The sequence below is a fragment of the Dermochelys coriacea genome, chromosome 1 (genome assembly GCF_009764565.3).
Source record: "Dermochelys coriacea isolate rDerCor1 chromosome 1, rDerCor1.pri.v4, whole genome shotgun sequence".
Classification (NCBI taxonomy): domain Eukaryota; kingdom Metazoa; phylum Chordata; order Testudines; family Dermochelyidae; genus Dermochelys; species Dermochelys coriacea.
The window spans coordinates 306,752,065-306,778,124 of NC_050068.2; the positions used below are offsets into that span (position 1 = coordinate 306,752,065).

General features: G+C 39.9%; 2 protein-coding genes across 2 annotated transcripts in view; both read right to left on the reverse strand.

Moving 5' to 3' along the window:
- WNT2 (Wnt family member 2) overlaps positions 1–762 on the reverse strand; it is a 41,507-nt gene extending 40,745 nt beyond the window's left edge. Inside the window, exon 1 of the mRNA XM_038386656.2 lies at positions 668–762. Coding sequence (XP_038242584.2) covers positions 668–747 — 80 coding nt within the window. The 5' untranslated portion in view covers positions 748–762. The remainder of the gene's footprint in view (positions 1–667) is intronic.
- Positions 763–13,871: 13,109 nt separating this feature from the next.
- Positions 13,872–26,060, reverse strand: part of ASZ1 (ankyrin repeat, SAM and basic leucine zipper domain containing 1) — a 95,905-nt gene continuing 83,716 nt past the window's right edge. The window contains exons 11-14 of the mRNA XM_043495456.1: positions 25,002–25,114; positions 18,114–18,219; positions 17,174–17,287; positions 13,872–14,277 (exon numbers count right to left, since the gene is read on the reverse strand). Of these exons, the coding sequence (XP_043351391.1) occupies positions 14,125–14,277; positions 17,174–17,287; positions 18,114–18,219; positions 25,002–25,114 (486 nt within the window). The 3' untranslated portion in view covers positions 13,872–14,124. The remainder of the gene's footprint in view (positions 14,278–17,173; positions 17,288–18,113; positions 18,220–25,001; positions 25,115–26,060) is intronic.

The window sequence follows — 26,060 nt, forward strand, 5'->3', positions numbered from 1 at the left end:
TAAACAAACGTGTGTCACACACACCTATGCAACTTTGCCCTAGTACAAACTGCACCATGCCTCTTACTTTCATCGATTCATTTGGCCAGTGTGTTGTTACGCCAGAGATTTTCTGACAAGCTCATTTTCAGCTGTCATTTTACATGCAAAATAAGTAAATAAAAGAGCAAGGATATTCAATCAAGGGGAATTAATCAGATATATCCTCGAACCTGAAACGATGCAAAAACTTGTTGCATGCCATAAGCAATATCTTCAGACATTTCCTTCGGCCAGTTCTTACATGGATTCTATATATAGTTGGTGATAGGAGCTCTGCGGGGCGTATTTTAATCAACCTCCAACTGACTCTGCTCTTACTGTCCATGCTAAAAGCTCTGATCAGTCCTCAAATCAAAGAGTCCTCCTTAGACATATAGTAAGACAGACGTGTAATTGTTAAGGATGGGGACGGAGGAGTGGGAGCTGGGAAGGAAAAGAGAAGTTGAGAGAAGACGTAGGATAATTCGGATTGATTTAGCATTGGAGTTTTTGTATCTGAACCGCCGGCGGCGATACATTTTTGTGTGATCACTAAAGGGGGGGAGGGTTCAATTCTTCTAGTTTACCATTAATTTTATCCCACCTTACCCAAGCGCAAATAAACCCTTGTAACTGCAGAACTTACCACCACGAAGAAGTGACTTCTGGGGTTTCCCAGAACAAGATCAGTGGAACCGCAAACCAGATCCCAAAGCGAAAGTTCATATTAGAAACACTTCACTCCTCATCAGTTCTAATGCGAAGGGCGGAGGAAATCCCATGGAACAAAAACTACTGACACAGAGCTAAATGCACCTTGAGGGCTTCTCTCCTCACTGGATCAAGAGTCTCACCATTCCCATGTCACGGTTGCCAGGGGTCAGATATACTGATATGCTCTATAATGTGTCTGTGCAGAACTCCGGAGTCTGCTCAATTTGTCCAGAATCACATCCTCAAGGAGGGCAACAAGATCAATTCCGCTCTCATCCTTCTTCCTTGCCCTGATGCAGCTCTTCGGCAGTCAGAGCAAATCTGAGGGGCTGGTGTGAGTTGCTTACAGTCTGGGTGGGTTCTGCCTTTCGTTCTTTCTTAACTCTGATGGATGAAATGATGTCAAGAGACATTGGAGGAGGTAACACTTCTGATTAGGGAAGGAATCCCGATGAGCCAGTTGCCTTCCAATAACCTTAAATCCAAACAGAGTTACTTCAAACCCTACACAGTTACCAAACACGGCACGGGGATACATTACTATTGAGAATACAGCAGTGAAGTCGCCAAACAACGGAAAATACTTAGCACTTCTCAATATTTGGTATCAATATATAATGTTTTAGTATTTCATTCACATCTGTGTATGGTATGATAGGTACAGACACGCCATATGAACTATGCAACTCGACTGTAACATTATATATAAGAAACAGAGAGAAAGTATTTCCATGTTTTTGTTTATTTTAATAATCTCAGCCCTAGGAAATTAGGAAGGGGAATGATCTAAATTCATCACATCTGAGGGCACTAAATGTAACTGACCAAGGCGATTATGTAAAAGAATAGAGATTGGGTGAAATGAAGAATACAATGCAGCAAGCACATTTAAGTGTGAAAACTGGATACCATTTTATTTAACACGCTGAGGTCTTATTCGTGTAAATGTTACCCCGGTTGCTAGCAAAGGAGTTTCCTCTTCTCACCTGACTTTTGACCCGAACAGTCTACTCCAAATTGTACTCTTCAGACAACAGTCCGGCAGGGAAAAACAAACACATTGAAAATAGTCAGGACAGCTCACTTGACAGCGGTTATGCTTCACAAACACAGCATCCATATTGCACACGTTTAGTGTGTGAATTACTGTGCTTAGCTCCTTCAAGTGCCACCTGGAAACCAGACAGCTGTCCGGATCAATTGTCTCTTTCAAATGACGTTTAAAACTTTGCCCAGACAAACAGACCATCTCTCACTAAATCGTTGTTGCAAAGCAATTGGCGGGGAGGGGTTCAAATACCATTTATTGAAGATCAGATTAAACTTCCCTAAGAGAGTGGGGCGACAGAGAGAATAAACGCTCTGAAAGGTGACTGGATTGCAGATTTAGGCCCTGATCCAACTCCTGTTGCAGTCAGTGGGAATTTTTCCATTGATGTCAATGGAAGTTGGACCAGGTCCTAGGGCAGCCGGCTTGAGGCAGGCTGTTATCTAAGATAGTGAGGCAGCGAAAAACCAAGCAAGCCCACTTCTCGCTAAGCTTGACGGGGCTACAGCATCTCGTCCAGGCTAGAGATTTCTTCCCCTGAAGCTCATTCCGGGTGAGAATCGACCGCACCCGTTTAAATGCCGCGGAACTGAAATAAGAGTTGGTCGCTGCCACCCCAAGACAGGTTTATACCCTCACTCCCCAGCATGACCAATGCATTCGTCATCCATCTGCTTTCAGAGTGGAGAGAAGCCCCGGCGCTGCGTGGTCCAGGGAAAGGCACCTCGGGCCTTGCTGTTAGCAGGATTTTATCATCTGGCTCGGCCAAAGGGGCAGGGAGCGATCAGCGATCACTCCTAGCTAGCCCACAAGTCTGTGTCTCCAGCGAGCTGGAGACGGCCAGAGGTCGAGCTCGACCAAGGCACTAGAGCCGGGAGCCTACAAGCAGAGAAACTCTGCAGGGATTTACATAGACCAGAAAGTGAAGATGCTTCCCTGGAACTGGAAGTTTGTATCCCCCAGGGCCCTGAGGAGGGATTTGAAGGCTTCCATATGGCAATTGTTAAACTGAAACTGGGCTTTCCGTTCCCAGCGAGTACGTCGAGAAATAGCGATAGAGGAAACCGTGTCCAGCTGCCAACCCAGCTTGGAGCAGCCAGACCCAGGGCAGCCTGAACAAATCCGGCCCCTCAGTCCTCTGTAGTGACTGGCTGGCCAAGGGAGACGCAGTTCACCCGATGGGGAGGCAGAAGAAATGACCTCGCCTGAAGCAGGCGGGCTGCGAAAGCCCCGGGGCTGATAACCCCAGTTCAGGAGAGACCATGGAGATTTTTTTAATGCAAGAGAATAAAACCTTTCTGGAGAAAGGCAGGCGGCTGAACACATCAGACACAGGGAAAGACACTGCTGGGCAGGAGCCAGGATCCCTCCCCCAGCCCGCTCCCAGCCACCATCCCCTACTCTTCTCCCACCGCCACCCCAGGAGAGCCCCATCGGCTTGCACCCGCTCGCTGTTGCCCGGGAGTCGCCACTAGGAAAAAGGGGGGGTTCTTACCACCTGGTGCATATGGTACACTCCCGGTGAAGACAAGGCAGGTGTTATAGTCTTGCCACTGCTTGTCTCCTATTTTTTACCTGCCCCCCTTTCGTCAAGCCCCCGCCCTTAAAAAAAAAACAAGAGGGCGGGCTTTTTAGCCTGGGATTTGAGCCTAAGGGAGGAAAGCACCTACAATCCATTGCGGTTTAATGTGATTTGGGGGCCTAAATCCGTAGGATCCTTTGAAATGTTTTTAAATCGGTTTCCCTGTTGTATAGGCTGGGGATGGTTTATAAGTAACATTTACTTTAGGAAAGCAATCCAGGTTGGTACACTAGGGCTTTCCAGATTTGTGCCGGTACCATTTAGTGGCAGAGTTCACTTACTTTCTACCAAGACTGTCCTGAGACTGAACTGGGGCCACGTTCCCATGGCCCTGCCTATCATTGCTCCAGGGGAAGCTCCTGAACTCAGGTAGGCCAGCATAAATCCCGATCCACTTCAGTGGAATTGCTCGTTTTACGCTGGTTAATGGAAGAAAATGTGAGTTCCTGTCTTTATAGTGACAGTCATGTCTCACTAAATGAATGATAGGTTTCAGAGTAGCAGCCGTGTTAGTCTGTATTCGCAAAAAGAAAAGGTGCCACAAGTACTCCTTTTCTTTTTTTAAATGAATGATAGTACATGGTTGTGACAAACAAGACAGGAGCTGCCCCTTTCTCTTATGCAGGATCCTTTGCATGTGATAAGCTCAACGTTGTATAGGGACAGATTTCCCTAACCCAGGGCGGTCGCTAGCCATTTTGGTCCCCTACACAGCCCCCAGGCAGGGGGGCTGTGTGGGGCCCCAGGCCTCCGCTGTGGGGGAGGGCTGGGGGGCAACCTTCAAGTGCCATGAGAGCCTTAAACAGCGCTTTGGCCTTGGCTTTCCCTTGTGCAACTCAGTTCCCCTTACTTGAGTTTGGTCCCGTTTTGGCACTAGCACACACTAAAGAGAGATGGCCAATAAAAAGGGTTCGTTCAAACTCCATCATCTGCAAAAGGGACAAGTGTAGGACATGCTATACGTAGAACCTCAGAGGTATGAACACTTTGGGAATGAAGGTTGTTTGTAACTCTGAAATGCTTGAACAAAACGTTATGGTGGTTCTTTCAAAAGCATACAACTGAACATTGATTTAATACAGCTTTGAAACTTTACTATGCAAAATTTAAATGCTTCTTTTGACCATTTTAACTTAAATGAAACAGGCACAGAAAGTTTCCTTAAAATATTTTTGTTAACTTTCCCTTTTTTAGTAGGTTTCAGAGTAGCAGCCGTGTTAGTCTGTATTCGCAAAAAGAAAAGGAGTACTTGTGGCACCTTAGAGACTAACAAATTTATTAGAGCATAAGCTTTCGTGAGCTACAGCTCACTTCATCCGATGCCTTTTTTTAGTAGTTTACTTTAAACACACTACCATACTGGCTTCTTTTGGGAGGAGGGGAGAAGAAAAGGGGATGTCTCTGGAGCTGCCTGATTGCGTACTTCTGGTTCCAAATGAGGTGTCAGGTTTCAGAGTAGCAGCCATGTTAGTCTGTATCCGCAAAAAGAAAATAGGGACTTGTGGCACCTTACAGACTAACAAATTTACCTGAGCATAAGCTTTCGTGAGCTACAGCTCACTTCATCGGAGGTGTGTGGTTGACCAGTCAGTTTGTAACTCTGGTGTTCATAACTCTGAGGTTCTACTGTAAATGTTTCAGAGAAAAACAGCAATATTAAAGCAAGTCTACTATAGAGGACTGATTGGCCTGAAGGGATTTGCTGTGGGCGATGAAGTCTTTATCATCAAGATAACTGGTTTAAATCCAGCCCCCTTTGCTTGTAACTTGAAGTCATTAGATTCTGAAGACTGTTTGGTGGCCCTATTAGTGTGAGTTGAGTTCGTGGAAAGTATGTGTCTATGTCACAAAGCCATTTTAACAATTTACCCTGATTTCAATCCCAGCTGAGAATCCTGGAAAATGAACTACCCCCTTTGCTCTACACCCTGTCAGTCCAGTCCATGGTTAAGGAACATTTGTGGGGCAGGGAAGGGAAGCCATTGTGATAGCTGTTGGGATAAAGGGCTTCAATATTCTGGGCTATTGATTAACACTTTTCCTGAATGCTAAATTCATTTATTTAAAATGCAAATCATTAAGGATCTAGATGCATAATGCATAATAGAATCGAAACTTGGCAAACACTGTTCTTTGGAACATCAAATAAAGGGTATGATGAATTTACTACTATGAATACTTTTGATTATTTAGGAGCTAAACAAGCATCTTTAAAATTTAACATGGCCAGCAAAGAATTGTAGCACTGAAATGGGATTTATGAAAAAGCCCATCTCAAACAAACAAACATCATCCTTCTCTGAAGTCTGAATTCTTCAGATCACAAACAAATTAGTGGGTCCGGTGTAAGATTTAACAGTTCAGAAGGAAATGTTCATTTTGCATTTCATTTCCTTCCAACCGAAAGGAACATCTAGAAACCTGATATAGCATAGCTTGGATTTCAAAATTACCGACACAAAGTAACATTAGAGCGAGCTTTCGGAGTGTATAGGCTCCATTTATCCATACTGAGAAGTTATGAATGACACACTATCTGTGCCACCAGTAGGCAGCCTCCATATTTCCAGATATATAAAACTTGCTTCAGATGCATAGGGAGAGCATGAATGATGGTGTAAAGATGGGAGAGTGAGGTAATCCCTGACAGAGTGAAGGGATAACGAAGCAATAAGAAACAATATCCAGGATGTAGAGAAGGCAAAGCTGGGCAGGACCTTCAAGTGCAGATGAGCAGGCTAATCTTCAGTAGACAAAGCATTGACAATTTAGGGATCTGGAAAGAGTAGTGACATGATCAGATGAAATGAGCTAGGGGGGAAATAGCAGCAGTATTTTAGGCAGACTGGAGAGAAGCAATATTAATTAAGCCAGAGATGAGGTGATAACAGTAACCATGGCAGGAGAAAATCAGGCAGCCAGTAGAACAATCCCCCCTTTCAAATCCCTCTTCCCTGAAAGGCCTATCTATACTGCAGCCCAGGTGAACAGCTAGGGAAGACTGTGGAGAGGGTCATCTTTTCTCTCCTCCCTGGAACCTAGAACTGTCTCAAACAGCAATAATCCATAGTTTAAAGATGCTGCATAAGTGTTCTGGCACTCTACAAGAGTATGTTAATGTAACTGACAAAAATGAATGGATTAGAATGGAAGATCTGAGGACACTGACACTAAATGAAATGGAGGGTAGCAGTGTCAAAAACTACTTCTGAAAATTGTGTTAAAACTGTAAATATCTTCAGACTTCTAGAGTAAGTAGAGTCTTGTGAAATGTTGAATTTTTTAGGCTTAGGATTTTTATTTTCTGCTTAATGCTGGTAGGTCTACTCCTGGTAAAAGATGTTTCTTCTGCACACTCTAGTGTTAGACTGACAGTATCACTTTGTGCATTTAATTATTGCTGTATTACGATCCCTGACTCTGTTTTGGATTTTGGCATATTGGATTTATGATATCGTAATTGCTCTGTCTGATTATGCTGTGCACGCAAAAAATTTCACATCAATTGAAAAGCTTTATTCTGCTCACATTGTGCACTATGAGGATTTCCTTTGGAGGAAAGGATGGGACATTGAATCATTTGTTTCAGAGTAGCAGCCGTGTTAGTCTGTATTCGCAAAAAGAAAAGGAGTACTTGTGGCACCTTAGAGACTAACAAATTTATTAGAGCATAAGCTTTCGTGAGCTACAGCTCACTTCATCGCCGATGAAGTGAGCTGTAGCTCACGAAAGCTTATGCTCTAATAAATTTGTTAGTCTCTAAGGTGAATCATTTGTCTTTGCTGATCTGCCATATGACATTAGGACCAGATTTTGAAATATGAGCATCAGAAGTTAAGCACCTAAATCTCTACGTAAGCCCTAAATAAAGGTGGCCTGGTTTTCAGAAATGTGGAGTGCCACAGAACAAGGCACAGCATCTTTGCAATGCATAGTGCCTGATCAAGCACAGGATTTTGTGGGGAGAGATCATAACAGAAGGATGCTGAACAACACACCTTACCCAGAACGGGACTACTGTATCTAGCTAATTCAACATCATTTTTGTATTTGGATGTATAGAATTGCTAAAAAAGGTGCCTATTTGCATGCTCTAGGCACCCTTGCGTAACTTAAAAATACAACTTATGTGTAATAGAACAAATTCAAAGTAACCTTCCAGCAGCAACTGAAATATACTACACTTGATCTTACTTAAAATAGAAAAAAAGCACACTTGCTGTCTTGATCCTAATGTTCACTCATTTGATACCTTCCTCCTGCCTGCCAGTGATCTCATTTCAAACTGGTCAAGAAGGTCAAGAATTCTTTCCCCTTTCTCTGAGCAGGAAAAGACAAATTTGATCTTTAAAAGTTCATGAGCATAAAATTAGCACCCCCACCCCCATAAACCAATGGTTAAAAATGTCTCCAAAAATAGGCCTCTGTAGTGATGCTGGCTGACAGATATCTAGGGCTAAAGGCACTCTCTGGGTTCAAAAGATACCCTTCTGTTAGCCTAGCAAAGGTACATGAAAACCCACACAAGGAGGAGACAAAGAAAGGTCCAAAGCACATTTTCCTTTACAGGACTGGCAAGACCAGTTGGTGTTGATCAGAAAAGATTCCCTCTGCTCTTAAATGTCAAAGCACCCACGAGGAGGGCAGGAAGCCAGCGGGGGGAAGAATCATTACTATTCCCCCCCCATGTGATAGCTTTAATCCAAAATGACTTTTGCAAAATAAGGAGAGAACACCGAGGTTGGAGATCTAAGGCCATCACAGCTTCCCACTGGCTGGAAACAGCAATGCGAATAAGGCCCGAGGGCATGTCTAGAACACTTTAACAGGGATGCAGGAGGTGGAAGAACCTTTACAAGTGAGAAAAAAAATTACCTATAGTTTTTCAGAACCTCTTTGCAGATGAAAGAAATAAGGAGGCAGGAGCAGATATATGCTCCGTAAGAGTAGTTGTCAGCCAAAATGCAAGCTGGTGGATGGTCTGGTGGAGTTTGGGAACTAAAAAGACAGGAGGAAAAGGAAGGAAAAACAGGCTACAAGGGTGGCAATTTTGCAACAGAAAAGCTTCAAAAACAGACTCCAATGAGAAACTGCTGAGCTTGAATTAATATGCAAACTAGATACCATTAACTGGGGTTTGAATAGAGACTGGGAGTGGCTGGGTCATTACATATATTGAATCTATTTCCCCATGTTAAGTATCCTCACACCTTCTTGTCAACTGTCTAAATGGGCCATCTTGACTATCACTACAAAAGTTTTTTTCTCCTGCTGATAATAGCTCATCTTAATTAATTAAAAAGAAAAGGAGTACTTGTGGCACCTTAGAGACTGACAAATTTGAGCATAAGCTACATCTCACTTCAGCGGATGCATTCGATGTACTCCTTTTCTTTTTGTGAATACAGACTAACATGTCTGCTACTCTGAAACCCTTAATTAATTAGCTTCTTACAGTTTGTATGGCAACTTCCACCTTCTCTCTGTGTGTATCTATATATATCTTCTTACTATATGTTCCATTCTATGCATCCGATGAAGTGGGTTTTAGCCCACGAAAGCTTATGCTCCAATAAATTTGTTAGTCTCTAAGTGCCACAAGTACTTCTGTTCTTTTTGCGGCTATGGACTAACACAGCTGCTACTCTGAATCTTGTACCTGGTCAGAGGAATCAATCACAAGAGCACAGTGATCCGTGCCTGTTGTTTTTCCCTCTTATTCTTCTGCTAAATTGTTGGAAAAATAGTAGCAGAAATGGAAAAAAAACTGAGAATTTAATATAAATTCTATACTTGTTTGTCACCTTGCAGCCACGACTGACAGGACAGAGACTGGGCATTTCCTTATGTAGCCTTGGTTACAGACAGCTACTTTTCCCACTCCCTTCAGAGTAGGTTGAACTGTTAAGTCAGGGCAAAGAATTATGCCATAGGTTGGGGAGCAGTGTCCCAGCATACTACAAAACAAGATTGTTTTTATAAACGTTAACATTTTGATCCACTGTTGAACAGTAAAGTACCTCTGAGACAAACCTCTCAGAAAGAGCACTACTCAGTGACCCTGTTGTGGAAATATAGGTTTTTTTGTAAAAAAGAAGAGGAGTACTTGTGGCACCTTAGAGACTAACAAATTTATTAGAGCATAAGCTTTCGTGAGCTACAGCTCACTTCATCGGATGCATTTGGTGGAAAAAACAGAGGGGAGATTGAAGTGAGCTGTAGCTCACGAAAGCTTATGCTCTAATAAATTTGTTAGTCTCTAAGGTGCCACAAGTACTCCTTTTCTTTTTGCGAATACAGACTAACACGGCTGCTACTCTGAAACCAGTTTTTTTTGTAGACATTCAACAATAAATGTAGCTTTGAAAATGCAATGTCCTCTGTCCCTAGGACAGAACTGGAGGTCAGGACTCCTGGGTTCTATTTCCAGACCATCACCAAATTGCCAGGGGCCAGATTTTAAAAGATATGTAAGGTGCCTAAACATGCAGATAGATTAATGGGATTTTCAGACACCTAGGTGCAGAAATCAAAAGGAGTTAGGTGCCTAAGCATTATTGAAAAATTACACTAGGCACCTAAATACCTTTAAAAATCTGGCCACAGTTGAACATGGTCAATTCACTCAGCCTCCCTGTGCCTCAATTTACTTCTGTATTATCTCCATTTTACTTTACAGGGGTATTATTGGCTTAACTAATTAATGTATGCAAAGCTCTTTAGCACCTTATCTCCAGCAACCTCTTAGAAGTGCAAAGCAATGTATTATTACTATGGTTGCAAGATAGTGACTTCGATTCAATACCTTAAGGAATAAAATCTCTCAGCAGGATTGTTTCTATCTGAAATCACCCACAGTGAAACTAAATGGTTCAGAATTTAAAGACAGCATGACTTGGGGGCTAGATTTCCAAATGGCCTCTTCACTCTCAGTTTTCCCCCCACTCTCTTATAGGTATGTTTGAGAAGATGATTTAGACACAACAATGACTAAAACAGACAAAGAAATTAGCAAAACTCTCCCTGAGAAGAGAGAGCATAATGGACCTGAAGTGCACGGTTTAATAAACAGTAATTTGAGATGAGGAAATTAAATGCAACTTCATATGGTGATACGGTGGAAGATAATAACCAAAGATTAGTTTTAGTCTTGCCCTCAAAATTAAGTACTCTCCTCCCCCATACTACAGCCCTTGTGACCCTGATAACTGAAGTTTCAGACAATTCATTGTCGTTGTTCCAGGATTCCTGTTTCCCTTACCTAGTATATGTTATATACAGTATGAGCAGTTGGATGAGAGGAGGGGAGAAAGAAAAAAAATCTGTACTTCTACCTAAGTGGTGTTTCTATTAAAATGATCAACATTTTCTTTATGAAATAATTTGAAAAGCAAATGGGAACCTGAGGGAGTAACTGCTCACAGATGTAATTTGCAGGATTGCTTAACAATAACAAAATAATTTATGTAATTAATATTTCTTATGAGTTAGATATGAAATAGATGCTTTATATGAAGGATGGGCATTTTGACTCATATCCTTTCAATTTTTTACTGGTTATTTACTGAGGCAAGATCAGGTATATTAATCAGAAATTGCAAACATGACTAGCAACATGTAAACTAGTAATAAGACAGTCTCCCTCTGTTAATTCACAAAGATAAAACTCAGGCTAACTTCAATAACTACACTCTTATCAAAGCTAATTTATACAGAAGAAAATAAGAGGTAACTTTTGCAGAGTACAATTATTTACCTTGTAACTGATTATTTATCTATGAAGTCTGCAACAGATTAAAATGCACCTAAAGTTTCAACCAATACAGATTCGGTGTTTATGGTTATCAACCCAATTTTCTAAGGTGTATCTATATCAGGTACCAGGGCACTATTGTGTTTTCTAATTTGCACGAAAGTGAAGTAATTAAATGAAGACATCTGGAATTTATTTAAAGAAAGAATTACCTTTCTGTTGACTTCATCTATATAAAATCAGTTTAGTAGAATTTACAACCTAGAATTGGTTTCTGAAAAGAATTTTATAGTAACTTTTAATTACAAAACACTTATCAATAACTATGATTTTTGCTTTAATATTGCTTTTCTTCATATGTATTTTATGTCATTCATGCTATTATACTGAAAGGGTTATAACAGAAATACTGACAAAACTATTTTCTGGAGGGGTTTTCTTTTTAAAATTATGGCCGGAAGTGCAGCATATTAATGGTCTCAATTGAGAAGTTAATTTTCTTCCACAAAATTTTTTGGGGAAAAGTCTTCTTTTAGTTAGTGTCTGAGATGGCAATGAAATATAAATGAGAGGAAATGGTATAGTGGTTGCACCACTAAAATGTGAGTGAGGAGTTCTGAGCTTTTACCTGGCTCTATCACAGACAGTTTGGATTGTGTCACGTAACCTCTCTGTGCCTCAGCTGTCCTTCTGTAAAGTAAAACAACCTCTCTCAGGGAGCATTCATGAGATTAATTACTCTTTGAAAAGTATTCTAACATCTTAAGTTTCAAAGTATGTGTGTGCAGCATACCATGAAATCTGAGACTCTAAACACTAAAAACAACAGAAAACAAAAGAAAAAAATTCAAACAGATGCAGCTACTGCAAATTTCAAAACTCCATCTATATTCAAGAGGATGATAATCTGCAAATGGGTAAATCAGAGATGTGAAGAACTTTGGCATTTCAATGTTGCAAGCTAGTTGGAGAGCAGTTTTAGTGATGATCTTGTTTGCAGCAGCAAAGAAAATACATATTGCATACATAACACTTTTTCCCATTTCTATTCAAAGGTTTTTTGGTGACTGCTAGGTAATGTCATAGAAATGGTATTGCTGCAAGAGAAACTGCTTGTAAGATAAAAGTGGTAATTGTGACAGCTAGATCCCACAAAATTCATTCTCCAAGGCTTGCTGGTTCAAATCACTGGTCTACAGCTGGATGCACTCCTCCATTTTTGGTGGCAGAGGAAAACTAAAGCTGGTGAGTGGCTGTGCATATGGAAGAGTTGTGCTATAGGCTTTCCCTTTCTCCTGATAAGCCACATGGCTGGAGTTCTGTAAGTTGAAGAGGAGTCTAGGACAATAGGAGGAGCAATTAAGTATACTGAAGTAAACCTACTACCTAATGTAGTTTCAAAGCAGTAATCTGCAGAGGAGCTGAGGATAAAGAATAATGCTCAAACCAGCATTAATTTCCTTAACTTGTACTGTCCTTGGAGAGGATGGAGCAATAGGGACAGGGAACGACCGGTCTCTGCACTACAACCCTGAATCCCAAAGGGCTAGAGTTCGATTTCATACACAATCTAGGACTTTGAAGTTTTCTAGGCTGTGTCCCCTTAACCCCATCCCATTAGGGGAGAATGCTCCCCATTTGTAACAAGAAGGTATGGAAAGAATTACAAGCTGTAAATTACTACAAGAATCAACTGTGTATGTTAATATTTATAACACCAATCACTTATAGGAAATAAAGGTTTTATTAACCAGGATGGAGAACGGGTAGAAACACTCACTGAAGACACTAAAATACACACATTGAGGAAGATTCTATGCAGCGTTCTCGATCATACATATGGAGCTGTTGTAGTAAAGAGCTATGGGCATGTAGAAACATGCAGCAAACTTTTCTGAATCCCTAACATTTAAATCCTTTTGAGCACCAGTAAATCTGTAAATGTTGTTAACAAATGCTGTTGAATATGCTAATGTTGATGTGCAAGAGATCAGTGTTGGGGCAAGAGATCAGTTTAGCCATGGTTTGGATAGCACAGTTCAAGGAGAAAAATCCCTGTCTACAATAATCTGGATAGCTGTGCTAGAACCTTGTAACCAGCATCCCTATTTATATTACACAGTTCTACATAAAATGGTTTTGATCCCTGTGTGAACATGGTAGCTTGATCTGGTTCCAGTCATCTCAACCTTGCTCAATAGATTGTTGTGTTTATGATCTATTCAACCTTTACAATATTGAACTACAAAAAAGTTTTACTAAAACTAAAGTGTGCCATTCAAACGTTAAATATTTAAATGATATCTTCTGTTTTGTAGCACTAGATATGAAAGCACACTGAGGTGTGGTAGGAAAATCAAATTGATGCTTCATGATTAAACGCTTGACAAGATCCCTACAATATTGTTGTTGGTGGTAAACAAATAAGAAATAAAGGCATAGTAACCATAGGAAAATATTTTTTGATGTGAAACTATATTGCATGATAAAATACAGAATGTCTTCAGGGAAGTCTACTTAAGTTGTCTTAAATGTTTTGATAAAATGCCCTCCAAAAAATAAATTTCTCTATTGTTGCAAATACATAACTAATAAACAATATAGCAGACTAATTACTGATGATGTTCCACATTCATAAATGACAGCTAAATGGGCAAAGAAACTAGCAATAAGTACTAAACAATAAGAGTTATGGTTTTATTTCTTACAAAAATGAAATATAAAAACAAAACTTTGAAAAGGTTTATACTTACAAGGCATACCCATTTTGTAAAGAAAACTTTTAAACATAAATAAATATGATTGGTTGGACTGAATTTGTAACCTTTATTTTGTTTCTAAATTAAAGGATTTATAATATTACAAAATTTAAACTCTTCAGAAATGAAGCTAAGAAGAATTTAATGTACTTCTTCAAATTTTTTCTTACTATAAATTGGTTTGTAGTTCCATACGTTGAACAGAATCATATTTGAGAACAAAAGTTTGTTAGAAGTATGCATAAAATCAGGCTTTTCTTAAGGTTAATTTGGTGATAAGAAAGAGAAATCCAAATCCAAACAGGGTTACTGCTGCCTTTTTTATTAATCTACTTTTCCAGGTAGGTGTTTTTTCCTGGGGTCGCACACGAGTGGGGTCATTCTTCTGTTCATTTTGAAGCTGAAGTTCATGTAAATATATAATTCAAATAATTTGTTAGTCTCTAATGTGCCACAAGTACTCCTTTTCTTTTTACAATTCAAATAGTTGGTGTATGAGAATTTCTTAAGTATATGAAGGCATTTCAGACAGTACATAAATGTAGATATTCATGTTATTTTACTCTCGTTAAAGCCTGGGCCTGATCTTGCTTCCATTAAAATGAATGGCAAAACTTATACAGATTTCAATGGGAGTAGGAGTGGGTCTTTATCTTATCTATTTCACAGAGCGATACTATAAAAATAGTAGAAGCATGAATACCAGCACCTTTTTGTAAATAAACAAAATTCCTTAAAGGCTAGTCAAAACTAACAATTGTTAGAAAACATCTTGAACCATTATAACAGCAAAACAACCCTGTTATAAAAACACTAACAATGTCCAATATTTTATCAGGGCCTTTACTATTTAATCACAAGAGTCATGATTTATAAAAATATATTTAGTCAAAAAGAGGCTTTCAATGACTTCCATGTAACAGCAGAGCTATAGTGAGCATATAGGTGAGATCCTATGTTTGTAGGGTGCTACGCATCTTACAAGATTGGGCCCACAAATAATAACTCTACCCTTGTGAAGGCAGAAGGTGAAATTCTGGTTCCATTTAGGTCAGTGTGAGTTTTGCCCCCAGATATTAAATTATTATAAAACTGGCTAATAGCCACTTATATACTTTCACAAAATAATTATATATTAAGCTGTTAACTATGTATTTAATGAAATCTGGCAAAAAATAATTGAAATTTTATACACTAATTATATTTACTAGATTTAAAAAATGAATTTTAACTTAAATGTTTTAGAAATAACTGATTTTCACATTAAATGTTATTTCACTTGAGCTCTCTATGCCAGTGGTTCTCAACCTGTGACCCTTGTGACATCCTCAGGGTCATCCAGGTAGTATACATATTGTGTTGATGCAGCCCACATGACACAGAGAGCGCTGCATATGCCAATTCAACAATGGCCAATAAAAATGTAGAGCAAAAAAAATGTTTAAATGTTAAAGCTGTTAAAATGTTATTCAGAATGATACTAAATGAGCAGATTATATGATGTAATGATTACAGTTGTAATGTAACAGGAATAATAGTTTATAAAATATTAAAAGCACCAAATGTTTAAAGAACATGGCCAAAGGTTCTAGTGAGAGAATGCCTGAGCTTGATGCACATGCAGTATTATTTTTTACTTGAAAGTGCAACTTGCCCTTTAGGGTATGTCTATACTGTGATAAAACACCCACACCACGGCCACGGCTGGCCTGGGTCAGTTGACTCGAGCTTGTGGGTCTAGGGCTGTGGGGCTATAAAATTGCAGTGTAGATGTTTGGAGTCTCAGATCTTGGGCTTCACTCCAAGCCTGCATGTCTATACTGCATTTTAAAACCCTGCAGCCCAAGTCCCATGAGTCTGAGTCAGCTGACTCAGGCTCCAAGACTTGGTACATCAACCTTAGACATCAACTCTAACTGGTCAGTTGGGTGTGCAATCACCTTTTTGCACATGTATTCAATTACTGCATACACAAATGTAGGCCTGCAACTGCCATAGAGTTCTTTGTGGCAGCTTCAAACGTACTCTCACATATTTGGTTCTAAATGTTTTATAAAGCGAAGGCTGTTAACATTCATTTAAATTTACCTAAACAACAAGAGAGCATTAATAGTATTATATTCACTGTCTGACTTCCACATGACTTCATTCAGCAACAGATTCCTTTCTGACACTGATGCTCCATTTACTGAATCTCAACACTCATTCCTTTTACCAGCCTATTACTTAAAGTGATCTTGTCTGACAAGAGCTTGTCATTATGTTGGTTTGAGAGTGAGTGATGTAGTGCTAACATCTAGCATTGACCTCTCCCACCCTTTTCTTTTGACACCTCTACAGACATATCTGGATTGCCTCCTATTCCATCACATACAACCCTAACATCTTCCTCATGAGTCAATATTTCCATACAATACCTTAATTATGTGTTCACACAATGGCATTTATAGTGCAATAGTTCTTAAGGAGCATAAGGATATTCCCCCATTTTAGCAACCTTTCCTCTTCCCAAGGTTTCACTCATCTCTGCCTTTCAGTACAAAAGGAATGGCTACAGCTTCCTATAGAACCTGTCAGCATTGTTTCGGAATTGTTCAGATGAGTCACTGCTGAGTGATGCAAAGCAACAGTTACCCCACCTCTCAACCCCAATTCCCTGCTGCCTGCACATAGGGTGACCATACGTCCCGTTTTGGTCAGGACAGTCCCTTTTTTAAGCCCTGTCCCAGCTGTACCAACTTTTTTTTCCTTGCAAAAGTGGGCATTTGTCCTCTTTGCTCTTCATCAGTTGGCAAGAGCAAACAGGACAAATGCCCAGTTTTGTCAAAAAAGCAGGGTGTGGAGGAATGTGGGGTGTGTGGAATAGTGATGCCAACCCTGCATGGGGGGACGCAAGGCTCCAGTGGGGGGCAGGCAGGGCTTGGGCAAGCAGCGATGCCAGCCTCAGCCTTTGGGAAATATGGTCGCCCTATCTAGTATGTGCATCGCTGCTCACCTAAGCCCTGCCTGCCACCACGTGGGAGGGTCGGGGGGGGGGGAAGGAGCTCAGGCCCGGGGGGCCTTGGGACCAGCCCCATGCAGTGTCCCATTTGCTCTTTGGGAAATATAGTCACTCTATCTCCACATCTCTTGCAATTCCTTCCCTTTGCAGGTGTTCAAACTACAGTTTTAAAGATCCTTTCTGTGGCAGTCTGATGTGCTACCACTTAGCTGATGGGGCAGTATGTACAGAATTTGTTTACAAGAAATCTGTTTATGGCATTTTCTTTAGTATATTCATTAAGACACATACCCACCTTTTGCATGAGGTCCTTTAGTTTGCTAACTTCTTCACCCAAATCTTCAACACTGCAAACCAAGTCCTCACAAACTTTAGTGAAGCTCTGGGGTGGACCCCATTCGAGTACTATCTATTAGAAGTTTTACAATGTTATTTAAAATCTGGTAAAAAAACTTCTGATCTTATACAATTGCTATTAAAATATGAACAATAATTTCTGTAAAGTGCTTATATTCTGTACAGTATGAAATCAATGGAGAGACTGGCAAAGTACATAGTTCAGCTTAGATCACTTACATATTTTAATAGATCAAACCAGTTATTCAAAATGTCATCTTACCTCACATAGGTCAACTGGTAGGCAATATGAAGGCCCCCAAACATCCCAAAAAACATTATGCAACCTCAAGATAATCAGACTATTTAGACCAGCAGTATATATTTCTATGCTTCTCCAGAGGTGTAAACAAAGCAAGGAAAACAATGAAGACAGTCTAACATTACAAAATATCTCTACTTTTAAAATATTTTTATATTTTAAATATTGTTGTGATAAAATCAAAACACAAACAGATTATTTTTAAAACACAACACCCTACATTTCCACATGGTTTATGTGTGACATGGCGCACACTGTTGTGTTTCAGCCTTCCCCTGCCCTTTCTGGAACTTTTCATTTAAATATTTAAACTCTTACCTGCACAAGCAGAGAGGAACAGAATTTTTTTCTTCTTAAAAATTTGATTGACTTAAAATTTTTTTAAAATGTAACTTAAAGTGGTATTTCAAGGTACAGTACTATTAGCAAGAATGCTATCTAGTTTACATAAACTGTATGATAAAGGAGAAAGTTGTATATAGAGTCCATTACTGTTCATTTTCTCATTTATTAGTAGCTAAACTAATAATCCTCCCACCCTGTCCCAAATCAGTCTTCATTTTCCTTTATTGAATACCTTGTGAGAGTTTGTGGGTAACTGGCTAACTATATTTTGCACAGCAGTTGTAAGATGGCCACACTGTCTATTCAGTTTCAGAAGAAAAGTGAGGAACTCATCGCCACTATAAAAACAAAATAAAATAATAAGATATGCAATTTATTTAAGAAACAAAGTAATAGTTTATTATTACAAATGCACAACTTCCCATAGAACTCTACATGTACTTAAATTCAATAAGCTTATCTATTTCCCCGTAAAAATATTATCTAGAACACTGTAGCTATTAAAAAGAAGTTTGAAAGTCTGAACAGTTCAAAAACCCCTAAACCTTTAGCAATGCTCAGTTTAATTTCCATTTATTTTTGCTTTTCTTCTTTACTCTGTCTCTTACATGTTCCAGTGGGAAGACCTCTTATTTGCTGCATGAAAAATATTAAGTGTTCCCTGTTATGCACATGAATTTACAACATTATGGTTTTTTGTGCACAATGATAAAACCTGCAACCAGTAATTTTACAAGATCAAGTACTGGAAGTCTCAGGCCCAATTTATGTTGATGTATGAAATATTCCTGGTCTACAGCTTGTATAATCAAGGATGACATGGAGAAGTTGATATCAGATCGGTACATTGGAGTGTGGGACCCTTACTGAATGGGGGAGGCAACTAGTGACAGATGATTTTTGACTCAATGCTTTTTTTGCCTCGGTCTTTGCCAAGGTCAGCTCCCAGACTGCTGCACTGGGCAGCATAGTATGGGGAGGAGGTGAGCAACCCTCAGTGGTGAGGGAACAGGTTAAGGACTATTTAGAAAAGCTGGACATGCACAAGTCCATGGGGCCAGATGCAATGCATCCGAGTGTGCTGAGGAAGTTGGCTGATACGATTGCAAAGCCATTGGCCATTATCTTTGAAAACTCACGGCAATCAGGTCCTGGACAATTGGAAAAACGGCAAATATATTGCCCATCTTTAAAAAAGGGAAGAAGGAGAATCCGGGGAACTACAGACTAGTCAGCCTTACCTCTGTTCCCGAAAAATCATGGAGCAGGTCCTCAAGAAATCAATTTTGAAGTACTTGGAGGAGAGGAAGGTGATTAGGAACAGTCAGCATGGATTCACCAAGGGCAAGTCATGCCTGATCAACCCGATTGCCTTCTATGATGAAATAACTTGCTCTGTGGATATGGGGAAAGCTGTGGATGTGACATACCTTGACTTTAGCAAAGCTTTTGATACAGTCTCCCACAGTATTCTTGCCAGCAAGTTAAAGTAGTATGGATTAGGGCTAGATCGTCGGGATCAACAGGTAGTGATCAACGGCTTGATCATGCGGAGTGCCCCACGGGTCAACTTTGTTCAACATTCTCATTAGGGATCTGGATGATGGGATGGACTGCACCCTTAGCAAGTTCGCAGATGACACTAAGCAGGGAGGAGAGGTATATACATTGGAGGGTAGGGATACGGTTCAGAGTGACCTAGACAAATTGGAGGATTGGGCCAAAAGAAATCTGATGAGGTTCTGCACTTAAGACGGAAGAATCCCATGCACTGCTATAGGCTTAGGACTGATTGGCTAAGTGGCAGTTCTGCAGAAAAGGAGATTACAGTGGACGAGAGGCTGGATATGAGTTAACATTGTTGCCAAGAGGGCTAACTGCATATTGAGTTGCATTAGTAGGAGCATTGCCAGCAGATTGAGGGAAATTTTTATTCCCCTCTGTTTGGCACCGGTGAGGCCACATCTGGAGCATGACGTCCAGTTTTGGGCCCCCCACTACAGAAAGGATGTGGACAATTGGAGAGAGTCCAGCGGAGGGCAACAAAAATGATTAGGGGGCTGAGGCACATGACTTATGAGGAGAGGCTGAAGAAACTAGGGTTATTTAGTCTGCAAAAGAGAAGATGAGGGGAGATTTGATAGTAGCTGACAACTACCTGAAGGTGGGTTCCAAAGGGGATGGAGCTAGGCTGTTGTCAGTGGTGGCAGAGGACAGAACAAGGAGCAATGGTCTCAAGTTGCACTGGGGGGGAGGTCTAGGTTGGATATTAGGAAAAACTATTTTACTAGGAGGGTGGTGAAGCACTGAAATGGTTACCTAGGGAGGTGGTGGAATCTCCATCCTTAGAGATTTTTAAGGCCCAGCTTTACAAAGCCTTGGCTGGGATGATTTAGTTGGGGTTTGTCCTGCTTTGAGCAGGGAGTTGAACGAGATGGCTTCCTGAGGTTTCTTCCAACCCTAATTTTCTATGGGGATTCTGATCAGCATTAAGAAGCTGAACATAGGGTAAAGTGAGGTATCCAATCTAAAATGTGGTGGATGGAGGAGTGGGGGGTTTCCAACTGTGCTGCTCTAGCCCTGGATTTGGCACACCTTCTGTACTGAATTTCTCCAAGTGACCTTGGGAAACACCTGTGGCTCTCCAATTTGAAGGAAACTTTCAGTTACTGTTCAAATACAAGTGAGAAGATGGTACTGAAGGGCGGTTGCATTAAGGTCTCCAAGAGCACCGATGTGAATGCTCACATCACTTTTTCTTCTTAGAACCTCCAGCCCCTTACTCTGTCCCCATCTGACTTGTTTTCTTTTCTTCCCACTTGCAGCATACAACAAAACCAAGGAGCCTCAGATGTAGATCAGAAAGCTTGGATCTTTTTAGGAAGTCTATCCAAAGAATGATCCATAAGCACCCAACCCCCAAGACCCCAGAGTCTCAGCCTACAGTAGAACAACCGCTGCTCACTTCTGCATCTTGGGGGGAATGCCATATAGGCCAAACATGGAGGCATACGATGATCCAATGCTGCAATTTCTCTATCACCGGAACCTCTCGGGATCTAAACAAAACCTTTTTTCTAAAAGATCTACTAAGCCTAGCTAGCAAATTATATGAACAGGTAAAAAATATATAGGGCACGTTCCCTAAAAATTTTGGACTAAATAAAACGATCCTAACCAGAGGGCAGTTTGAAAGTTTCTCTCTCTCATGCATGTTGAGCACCTGTCAAGCAAGTCTGTCATAGATACTTCTTTCCACCCAGAAGATAAACTTTATAAATGGCTGGAATCAATGATGACATTCTTTGTGCTTTGCCACAAATGAATACTAATTATTTTTGTTATTTTGTTGAGAGTCTCTTTCCATCATGCCTAAAACAAAATATGACAAAGGCATAAAACCAAGTAAAACACTTACCATTACTTACTGTTTAACTTACTGTTAAAATTATTCAAATATTGGGAATGACTATTGGACTGAATTTCAGAACCTAATAGAAAATCCCTTAAAAATTTAATTAAGTCATGTTGCATACAGAGATAGCTGTTGCACTGACACTTTCCCTTGCACCTCCAACAGGAGTTCAGATTTTCACAAAAATAAAGGTATCCTATTTCTTTAGCATGCAAAAGAAAAAAAGTTAAAACAATGAGTTGCTAAACAGTGCAAGAGACCCTGTGGGAGTTTATAATCAATCAGTTCAACATTTTCAACTATGTTAGTTTTTCTATGACTTAATGACTAATATTCCTTCTTTTAGAATGACTTTGAACAAATGGGAAGTAAAATCTTTATATAACAGCATGTAAACATAGCCTGTGATTTAACCATAAGGTCAGATTCCTAGAATACATGTGTCTAACAGTTTTATTTAAAAAGCGCAACACTTCTAATAATTGAATTTGTGTCATATTTTGTATACCTCATGACCCTGAATCAGTGCTTTGTTTCTTGTAATTCATGAACACATGGAAAGTGACATTAAGCTTTATTATTTCTTATAACTCATGAAAACACGGAAAGCTACAATAAGGTTTATGGGTACAACAATTGATCTAATAACATACATTTTGTACATTTCACGTATTAAGCATGTTATTTAATTAAAAATCTGTACTGGGGAACAGGTTATCTATATTTTAGACTCCTTTTCTAAATAGCCAGTAGACTGTTCATTTTTTAATTTTCCACGCAATTCTTCATAATTTATATTTTAAGGATAATCTGCCCAAATAAATTTATTTAAAAAAATACAGTATCTCTTTGGCAGCACTATTTGCTTTTATAATAAAATGCATGAAGCCTAATTGAACTTAATTTTCTTAAACCCATGCTCCTTAAATTAACCTTTGAAGAAGATTGTAGTGTTGTTGTAGCTATGCTGGCCCCAGGGAGAGAAGGTGGGTGAGGTAATATCTTTCATTGGACCAAGTTCTATTGGTAAGAGAAAGAAGCATTCAAGCTTTTCTTCTGTATGCTTGAAAGCTTGTCCCACTAAAGAAGAGTCAGTATTCCATGGCATTTGGTACCAAAATATACATACTCTGTGGCCCATGCTGACACACATTAACAGTTCATTAATGCGCTCTGATTGCAGAAAATGGTGCATTTGGCTGTACAGAATCCCTCAGTGTTGACCTGCAGTATTCTCAGGACTAGTCTGATGGCTCCAATGTTGGGGGACAGAATTGTATCAGGAATGTTGTCTGACAAACGACTCAGATTCAGCCCTAGAAAGGATTTTGAATGCGGTCTGCTGATTGGATCATCAATTTCCCCATTATGAAACAGATACACACAGGATGCGTGAGAAGAACGCTGATCCATTTTACATTACATTGACATGCTCCAGAAAAAGGTGTTGTCTCCATACCATCACACATCATCCTGGTCAATGAAGCTTTCAGTGACTGTTGAGGAGCCATCTTCGAAGATGCCTGTGCATATATACTGCGCAGCTGCCATCCAGTCTACATGCCATGCATTGATGATGAATGTGCTAAACTGCTCAGTCAGTATGAATCCTCTGATGATCCATATATTGCTGACCACATAACTGAGTCACTGGATGACTAGACAGGCATGACAGGAAGTGATGACTCAGAATCTAGAATTCTTGTTCAAATCAGAAATGCTGAAATTTGATTCATTGTCTCAGCACAGCTCAGCAATCACCACCCCTAAGCCACTCACCTGTCATGCCAAACCAAGCTGCCAGCCATCTGCTGTATGTGTCAAAGGCCCCAAATGAGAAGCATGTCAGACAAATTAATGATGAATGGCAGAGGTTCCAGCTGAGAGATGCCACTTGGCAATATAGTGAGCTGTTCAAGCCACCAAGCAAGACAAAATTCTGAGTGATATTAGGAGTGGCACTGTTGCTGGTTATGACAACATATTGCTAGAGTTCTTGAAGCACCTCAGGACTTGTGCTCACCCATGGTTGGTGCAGTTCTTCATGTGAGAGGTCAATGAAGAACAGCTTCCAAAGACATGTCTATTTAGACATTAGCCCTCCCCAGATTTCTCTGTGATTTTGATGTAACATGAAGAATGGTCTGCAGCTAATGGCAGAAACCAGTCTCTTATAAATGACCTGACCACGCGTGTACCTGGATTGATTTGCCACACTGCTCATGGGCCTTTCTGAACTGATTTTGTATGGGCTAGGGTCAATGTGCAGCCAGCCTTCATACCTGCAGCCAATGAGAAGATCCCACATGCAGCTGTGGCCAAAGACAGACAATGTCACCCACCACTGATGACTGCCCTCTGACCAGATTTGATGGTGTTCTGAGGGATCTACACTTAGCTGAGGAGGCTGCTGTCAATTGGCTTGGCGAGCTCTGTGTCCAAAAGGAAGAAGAATGCACTTTGATTAGTTCTGTTTCAAAGAGGACTAGATCAAAGCATGTTAATAAACTGTTAATGAGCGTCAGCAGGGTCCACAGGGAAAACTTAGTCCTTGGCAGACTAGTGCAGGGTATATTCACACCACAGATTGCCTCCATCTTAAGGGCTCCCTCAGGGGAAAAATGACTTGTTCTCCATCTTGTTTTTATTACTGCTCTGAGATGGCATAGCATCTTAGAGATAAAGAGCTGTTTTACTGATTTGACACATGCCAAGTTCACTGAATGTTGTCAGAGTCTTTATGTCTCCCAAGTCTCTCCGGAATAGTTTGGCCCAAACCAGTCTGTCATTCAGGTAGGGAATTATGCAGACCACTTCCCTCCCTGAGGGCCACTGCAATTACAACTATTGTTTTTGTGATGGTCCTAACAGACTAAAAGTGCAAGTGTTCTTGACCTTTGGGGGTGGATTTGGGAGCCATTGTACTTGTCCTTGAGCTACTGCTAAATTAGAGTGAGGCTGTTCAGACACGTTTCTGACTGGCTCTCAGCCCTGGCTGTGATAGTTCTGCATAGGGCTGAAGTGGGAGGGAGAAGCAGGAAGTGCAGAGGAGCTATGCTGATGAATGCTGTGGAGTGGAATTAAGGACAACAATATTATAGTAGGGTTTTTTCCAGCTGCTAGTCTAGCTATATATAGGTATATATATAAATTATATAAATATAGAAGAAAAATATATATAGAAGAATAAAATGGAACAGGGAAAAATTTGTTTTCAGTCTTTTATTTGTTTTCCCCTGCTCCATTTTATTCTGCAGCTCACTGAGGCGGAAAGAAAACTGACATCTCAGTCAGAGATGCCAGTTGTAGCTGTTTCCTGTGAAGCAGGAGAACAACTGGGAAAGCCTTCCCGCACACAAGACAGAGGAAGAGAAAAAAAATATACTGCATCCAGAGAGGTGAGGAGGATCTCACACATTCAATCAAAGTGATGGCAACATCATCACAGAAAGTAACAGCAACTTAGCCCTCAAGTAACACAAATCACTATAATAGGCAACTACATGATCTGAATTATTGTATCACTGGTGTTCCTCTGGACCACTTGCTCAGTGTTTGCCACCAACTTCATAATTTAAGGCTCAATCCTGCTACTAGCACAAGTAACGTGATACTCTGTTTCAAATAATTACATCTTTATGCTATAGTAAACAGTGCAACCATATTTTTAATATATATTTATGTAACTGAAAGATGGCATTTTACCTGAACTCTAAGTTCATCACTTCAGGCAACTCTCCAAATTTTACTTCTTCCACCTGTAGCTCTTTAACAGCATCTAGGATTTTCTGCTGGTCTCTGGTATTTGTAATCCCAATCTAAATTAAAAAGTTATTTTAAATACATAATTGTGTAATGTTTAAAACAGACAATAGAATTAAAAAAGCTAAAAAGCGAGTTTTTTAAATTTTAGAAGTACACAAAATATAATTATTTATACATATAGCAGCATAGAACCTTTAATCACAGAGGATCCCAAACACTTTACAGACTTAAAAACGTTCCAAAAAAGTACACTTGGGGTCACTTCAACTAACTCTACAATATAGACAAACACTGCTGAAGGTGAAACATGACAACTGTTTAATAGTGCACAGCACCGCTATATAATTAGACTGCAAGTGAAGAATGCCTAATTGAAATTGCACAGGAAACACAGGTAGACAGAATGTAATTACTCACATTGGCACTTGGCCAAAATGGGATATTTGTAAAAACTGCTATAGGATTTTCAATGATCACAAATAACTAGGGCCTCTGTTTTAGGTGTCATTTGAGGCACCTCCAGCAGTAAAACACTCCATATCATCATACTGGTTCAGTATTAACTCAACAGGAAGAAAGTCACCTAATGAATCATCAGCACCATTTCCTGTAGAACGTAGGTGTTACTGAGAGATCTAATCCAACTATTGACCTAACCCAAATCATCTTATCTTGTTAGTTAAAAGTACATTGAAAATGACGAAGATCACAAGACTGTTTAGAGTACAATTATAAATAGCAACCTATATGTTTATCATAGCCTTGCCCCCCCCCAAGAAAAAAAAAACAAATTAACATAATGACACCAAAAAGCATATCCAAATTTGTAAGTGTCTACTATTATTTTATAAAAAGAATAGGAGTACTTGTGGCACCTTAGAGACTAACAAATTTCTCCTTTTCTTTTTGCAAATACAGACTAACACGGCTGCTACTCTGAAACCTATTATTTTATAGACCACATGCTAATCATTTGGAATTTCCATGTGGTCCATGTAT